Raw genomic sequence first — 7,829 nt, 5'->3', positions numbered from 1 at the left:
ACACTTTTTTGAAACATTCTCCAAATAGTTCTCTGAAGTCATTTTATCCAATCCCGTTGCGAACATGTTCCATTCAAATTGTCCTCTTGAAAATGTTTTTCAAAATCAACATTCATGCCCAATCTCAAGTGACAATAGTCATCCAGATCCTAATTCTAATTTGAATATTCGGCGGCCTAAAGGGATCCGATCCAGACCCACTTACACTACAACAAAGCAGTAGATTAGCGGCGACCACATTCCGTCGCTAATCCGTCGCTAACCATGTTAGCGACGGATTAGCGACAACGCGGCGACAGTATGCTTACGTCGCGAATATTTCGACGCTAACTGGCGACGGAATAATTCCGTCTCCAAGTCCGTCGCTAATTGCGACGGAATAACGAGCGCTATATTCCGTCGCCAATCCGCCGGTACTAAACGGCGACCACGGCGTGGCGACGGATTTAATTCCGTCGCTAGATTAATATGAATAGCGACGGAATCATCCGTCGCTAATCCGTCGCAAAAACGAAAAAAAATCAAAAAAAATTTATTTAAAAATTAATTACCGAGAACTGTACAATTTATATTTCCTGTACAATTTATATTTCCTGTAAATAAAAAACAAACCACACAAAAAAATTCATATAACAAGTATCTATAATAATTAATCGTTCCACCTTAAAACTAAGAAGTTTAATTATTTACAATTCAACAATTACAATTAGGAAAAATAAAAAAAATAGAACTTCTTCAACACAGTCCTCTAATCATCGCCAAGATTTTGTGCGTCTTCTTGTTCATTGTCTTTATCTGTCCCTTCAGCTCCACTACCCTGATTATCGCTAGCAGCCTACACAAGAAAAGAACAGTCAGTATTGATAAACAAAATATAATGAAATAAATTACACACTATATGTGATTCTATCATGTGCTCATGTGTGATCTAAGGCAATAAAAAAACTCTATATGTGATTCTATCATGCTCATATGTGTGCTAAGGCAGTCAAAAAATTGAATATGTGATTATAGCATGTTCATATGTGTTCTAAGGCATATAAAAAAACTCTATATGTGATTCTACCATGCTCAGATGTGCTTTAAGGCAGGCAAAAAACTATATATGTGATTCGATCATGCTCGAATGTGTGCTAAGGCAGTAAAAAAATTGAATATGTGAATATAGCATGCTCATATGTGCTCTAAGGCAGGCAAAGCCAAAAATTTTATATGTGATTCTATCATAAATGATATATAACATGTTCATATGTGTTCTAAGGCAGTTAAAAAACTCTATATGTTATTATAGCATGTTCATATGTGTGCTAAGGCAGTCAAAAAACAGAATATGTGATTATAATATGCTCATATGTGTTCTTAGGCAGTAAAAAAACTGAATATGTGATTATAGCATGCTTATGTGTTCTAATGCAATCAAAAAAACTTTATATGTGATTCTATCATGCTCATATGTGCTCTAAGACAGACAAAAAGTTAAATATATATATATATATATATATATATATATATATATATATATATATATATATATATGTGATTCTATCATGCTCATATGTGTGCTAAGGCAGTAAAAAAATTGAATATGTGATTATAGCATGTTCATATGTGTTCTAAGGCATCTAGAAAAACTCTATATGTGATTCTACCATGCTCAGATGTGCTTTAAGACAGTCAAAAAAACTATATATGTGATTATACCTGAGAGGGACCTGGAATCGAAGATCCCCTATCCTGAACAGCGGCCTTGATCTCATTTCGGAGAAAGGGGGCGACGGTGTATTGGAAGTAGTTATTCAGTGATTCATTAATGATCTCGCGTACATCATCACTGGAAAGAATAGTCGGCTGCTTGGAGCTTATGTCGGCGTAAGAAGTTGGTGAGCCGTAACTGGAAGAACCAATAACTGGTGAAGTGTTCATATTACTCCCAAACCCAAACACGCGACCTTTTTTGGGTTCACCTGCTGTAGTCACCCATGCTGTAGGATCAAATGATGGATGCTGAGTAGCGTCTTCGCCATATCGCTCTACCATTTGTTGCTCATATGCCTCCTACAAAATAATGTTTAAAGTATTCATTAATAATTAATGATAACATTATGATGACTTGCATATATATTGCAATGATTATTAATAGAATTAATACATACCGTTGTCGTTCTCGCCTTCTCTGATACGAAGACTCCCGTGGTCTTCCGTTTATGTGTTTCTACAAACACATCCTTATATGGTACACTGCCTCCTTTTTCTGCTTCCTGCGAAGTTAAATGACAAAAGATTTAGTACACAAATTTGCAACAATACTTATAAAATTAATATTATATATTGATGAGTTACCATTTTCTTTAGGTGGCTCCCAAATGTCTTAGATCCACCTGTGTGTAGATGGGCTTCAGGCATCTTCGATCGATTTTGTGAAGCCTTCGCAGAGCGATTTTTAAATGCATCTCCCGCCCACATATCGCACATTTCATCCCAGTAATCTCTCCTGATAGTAATAGGACCATGGCCCTTCCACAGTAATGGATCATCTACTACGCCAGATGCTTTTTTTGCTGCAGTCTTCATAGTGTGCAGCATGTCTGCAAATCGATTGGCGGCCACCTTCTGCCACACCTTCCTTGCATCATTTTCTTCCACCGTAGTTGCAAAGCGATTCGAAGCCTACAAATATTTTCAGAAAGTTAGTAGACATTGCTTAAATAAATTAAATATGAAACACATTAACTATGAGGAACAACTGTATACCATGAATGAGGACCACAATCTGTCTAATACCTCCTTTGGGTACTCTTTCCATTGAGCAACTGGTCCTGGTAGATGTTGAAGAAGTGAATTCCTAATCTCCCGTACTACTTCTTGTGGCTCAAACCTCGTGCTGCACATGAATTGTTACACAGTAAATATCAATATAAAATATTTAAAAGATATGCAATAATTGAAAACAAAATACTTACGGTCGATTATCGATATACACTATTCGAATGAGTCTTCTTGTGCCAGCCTGAGAAGACCCTGTTTCCTGTGTTGGCTGTTGACTTGTGCAATCAACTGGTGTAGGTGGGTCGTGTACAGGCGCAACATCATCTGTAAAAAAATACACACCAAGTTCTCAGAATGTGCATTTGAACTAATCAAGCATCTAATTAGTTATATGATATACCTATCACAGGAGCCCGTGAAGATGAAGGTTGAGCCTGGCTACTACTGGATGAGCGACCACTATAACCTCCACGAACCATATTCTAACAAATAGCATATGTCATACAATACATTCAAATAATTCACATCAAGTATTACAATGCATTCAAGTCATTCACATCAAGCATTGCAATGCATTCAAATAATTCAAATCATTCGTTAATTGCATAAATTATAATACATTCAGATAATTGAAATCATTCACATCAAGTATTACAATGCATTCAAATCATTCGTATCAAGTATTACAATACATTGAAATAAAATTTTTAATCATTCACACCAAGTATTGCAATACAACTCACATCAAGTATTACAATGCATTTAAATAGAGGTTTGTAGTATAAGATTTTGCTCACTAGCTTGAGAATTCTTCCTCGTCACTAGTTTGACTTTCTTCTTCTTCTTCTTCTTCTTCTTCATTGTTTGCCCATCCACTTGGTACATCATTTGGATCACATTCTTCTATGAATGTTTCATCAGCCAATGGAGATATGACATGCATATCATGCGCAACATCGTGACCATAAGCGAAGTCACAGACATCATCTGATTGATAGTAATCACTGTCTTCAGCTAACTCATCTTCTTGTAACTGATCATACTCGGGGTATAGTTTGGATTTCACCTTGCAAACTGCCCACCATTCATTTCTATTTGACTTTTTTATACTCGGATATGAAGTATAATAAACTTGTTGAGCTTGCGAGGCTAATATGAATGGTTCATATGTTCCAAACCTGGATTTATGATTCACCTCCACAATGCCTGAAGCTTTGTCGAGTCTTGTTGCAGTTGGATCAAACCAATGACACTTGAATACCGTAACCCTGTTATTCATGCCTAAGTAAGTCAACTCCATTATTTCCTCTATAACACCGTAGTAATCATGTTCATTTTCACCGTAGCTGCTACCCTTGACACACACGCCACTATTTATCGTTGATTTGTTTATACCGTAGTCTTTTGTATGGAATCGATAACCATTTACGATATACCCGTTGTAGCATTGCACAACTTTGGTCGGACCATTTTCTAAATCACATATTCCTTGATCTTTAACATCACCATGGCGAACCTACGCACAGACATAAACAATTATTGTGATCACGATCAATTAAGTAACTTAGTGTTGTTTATAAGTACAAAATTTATGTTAGCTTCTTTACCAACTGTTTCAACCACTCCATAAACTTAGTTTCACGTTCCTTTTGTACTTCTGCATTAGTGAGATGTGAAACTTTGCTTTGCAACTCCAGATCAAATCGTCTGCAAACCACAAATACTTATATTACCGAGCCATGTATCCACATATAGAACATAAAAGGATTTATAATTGAGTTGCATATACATATACTTACTCGATGTATGGGTCGATCGCTGAACAATTAAAAAGAATATAGATGTGTGCTGCATCTTGCTCTCGATCTGTCAATAGCCTTGATCGGCAACTACCAAATGCATGCCCAAGTCGTTGAAATATCGACAGCTTGTCAGCTACAGTTACTTGTTCTCCATCATCGTTACGGGGCGGGCATGTGTAACGTGTTGAAATATGAGGTTCGAAGTAGATAGATGAGAAATTTGAAATCTCTTCTAAAGTGTACGCCTCACAAATAGAGCCTTCTACTCTTGCTTTATTACGAACCTTTTTTTTTAGGTCGAACATGCATCTGACAAGAATATACATTTCAAATTTTAAATATCTGTCATTAAAGAGACAAATATAAAAAAACATATACCTTTCAAATGGGTACATCCATCGATATTGCACAGGGCCACCAACCCTTAGTTCATATGGCAAATGTATGATCAAATGTTCCATAACATCGAAAAATGCTGGCGTAAATATCTTTTCTAACAGACAAACAGTGGTGATGACAGAGTCCTCGAGATTCTTTACATCTGATACAATGACCTCCGATGCGCACAATGTTCTGAAAAATCCGCTCAACTCAGACAATACCCCCCATATAGGTTTGTCTAACATATCATGGAATGCTAGGGGTATCAATCGTTGCATAAAGATATGACAATCATGGCTCTTCAACCCATATAACTGTCCATCGTCAATCTTCACAGCCCGAGCAATGTTAGAGACATATCCATCTGGAAATCTCAGTTGTCTCAACCATTGACATACATGTTTTATTTGATCAGGTCCGAGCACGTACTTCGCCTTTGGTTTCAGTACTTTGCCATTATACTCTTTGAGTTCCAATTCTGGTCTTTTACATATTAATTTTAAATCCATACGGCCCTTCGGATTATCCTTCATTTTTCCTTTAATATTCATTACTGTATTGAACACATTATCAAACACATTTTTCTCTACATGCATCACATCCAAATTATGTCGTATCAATAGGGTCGGCCAATACGGTAGTTCCCAAAAAATAGATTTTTTCGTCCAATTGTGTTCCTTCTCAAATCCAAGGAAGGGTGTAGGACATCGGGCATCTGTTAATACATCTGGAAAATATCGCAATCTTCTTAGAATCTCTATGCCAAACAATCTTGAGGATAGACCTTCCGTTTCAGTTGTGCCTGCTGTAAATGCATTCTTTTGACGTCGGAACGGATGATCGCTGGGTAGAAATCGACGATGGCAATCAAACCAGCAAGGCTTCCTTCCATGCCTCAATCTAAAAGCTTTGGAATCCTCCATGCAGTACGGACAAGCCAACCTCCCATGTGTGCTCCAACCAGATAACATACCATATGCAGGGAAGTCACTGATTGTCCATAGAACAGCGACCTTCATGTTGAAATTTTGTTTTTTGTGGGCATCATACGTGGTAACACCGTCATCCCACAGTACTTTTAATTCATCAATCAATGGCCTTAGATATACATCAAGATTTTGGCCAGGTGAGGTCGGACCAGGGATCAACAGAGACAAGAAAAGATTTGGACGTTTCATACACAAGCTTGGTGGAAGGTTGTATGGAGTTACAAATACTGGCCAGCATGAGTATGAAGTTGATCTACCCCCAAATGGATTAAATCCATCTGTACATAGACCGAGTCTAACATTTCGCACTTCCATTGCGAAGTTCTGATGAGTACGATCAAAGTGCTTCCAAGCTTCAGCGTCAACAGGATGCGTGATCTTGTTTTCATCGTGTCGAACTTTATTTGCATGCCATCTCATGTGTTTAGCTGTCTTTGAAGACATATACAATCGCTGCAATCTAGGAGTGATAGGAAAGTAGCGGAGCGACTTGTATGAAACTTCCTTTGATCTCGTGCTACCATTGCCTCTTGTCTTTGGCTTGAACCGAGGATGCCCACATGACGGGCATGATATGTCGTTTTCCTGCTCCTTGAAATACAACATGCAGTGATTTGGACTAGCATCAATCTTTTTGTAACCCATACCTAGAGTGTTGACCATAACTTTCGCACGATAGAAATTTTGTGGCAATTTCTCATCTTTAGGCAACATACTCTTCACAATCATGCACAAACGGTCAAAACATGATTGACTCAAATTATACTCGGACTTCAAATTCATTAGTTGAAGAACTGCAGACAAGATAGTGTGACTCTCACAACCGTTCCAAAGTGGCTCATCAGCATCTTTAAGTAAATCATAAAATCTACTAGCTGCATCGTTTGGTGATTCTTCATCTACGACAGTTCTTACATCACTAGAACTCATAGCAGAACCCAGTTCTGTTCCTGCAGCATCAAATATCAAATTCGTATATGGATTATCGTGCACCACATTCACCCGTGCATCAAAATCATTTCTAAATTCTTCTCCATGAAACGCCCAGTTCTGATAATCACTCACAAAACCCTTCCTGTATAGGTGATGTCTAACGCCATGAGGTTCTACAAATCGATTATTCTTACAAATCTTGCAGGGACACCTAATCCGATCTGTGGGATCTACCGTACTGACACTCGCTGTTGCAAATTCAATAAAACTATCGACACCATCCATATATTCATGCGATAACTCATTGTCCACTATCCTACGGTACATCCATTCACGGTTTGCAGTCATTCTGTCGTATGATGTTACGAATAGTATCCTAACGAATTAAGAAAAAAACAATCAGAATGCAACGATGAAGAAAATATCAAATTTATCATGCAATATACTATGTCAAACAATAACAAGAATTTTGATGCATGCATTGATAACTTAATATTTTCATGTGCAAACTATTAATGACATGATACAATCATTTGAAGCATGCTTTTATTATAAAATTTCACATGGAAGTCAAAATCAAATTGAAAGTAACTACATGCAAGCATGGATACAATTACATCAAACATTGCAATACATCATAATCATTCATATCAAATAAATGGCAAACATGTACCTGCAGCAAACACACTTCAATATCTCACTAACTACTACCATGCTTAGCATAGACTCCGTACTCCAAAAATAAGAACACTTCCATATTTCTACATTAAAATCATGCTCAGCATGATCTCCGAACTCCAACAAAGCAGTCCTAGATATCAACAACTAAGTGAGTGTGTGAACAATAAAGTGTTGCATTCAATAAATTAAATAACATGTGATACGTTTGCATCACTTACTCACCACGGGTATTTACCCGATTTGCATTGTTTTTGTCATTTACTTACCACAGGTGGCC

At 37.3% G+C, this 7,829-nt stretch overlaps 1 protein-coding gene across 1 annotated transcript; it reads right to left on the bottom strand.

The window, feature by feature from the left end:
- Positions 1-2,730: 2,730 nt before the first annotated feature.
- On the bottom strand, positions 2,731-7,829 carry LOC149826738 (uncharacterized). Its single transcript, XM_090018369.1, has 4 exons — positions 7,819-7,829; positions 3,167-3,248; positions 2,961-3,090; positions 2,731-2,881 (listed from the first exon to the last, which is right to left on the bottom strand). The coding sequence occupies exons 2-4, from the start codon at positions 3,243-3,245 to the stop codon at positions 2,731-2,733; spliced, it is 360 nt and encodes a 119-aa protein (XP_089874495.1). The 5' UTR covers positions 3,246-3,248; positions 7,819-7,829.

Source organism: Nuphar pumila, chromosome 10, assembly GCF_984573655.1.
Source record: "Nuphar pumila chromosome 10, dmNupPumi1.hap1.1, whole genome shotgun sequence".
In the NCBI taxonomy this organism is placed as follows: Eukaryota; Viridiplantae; Streptophyta; class Magnoliopsida; order Nymphaeales; family Nymphaeaceae; genus Nuphar; species Nuphar pumila.
This window is presented reverse-complemented; position numbering and strand designations above follow the sequence as displayed.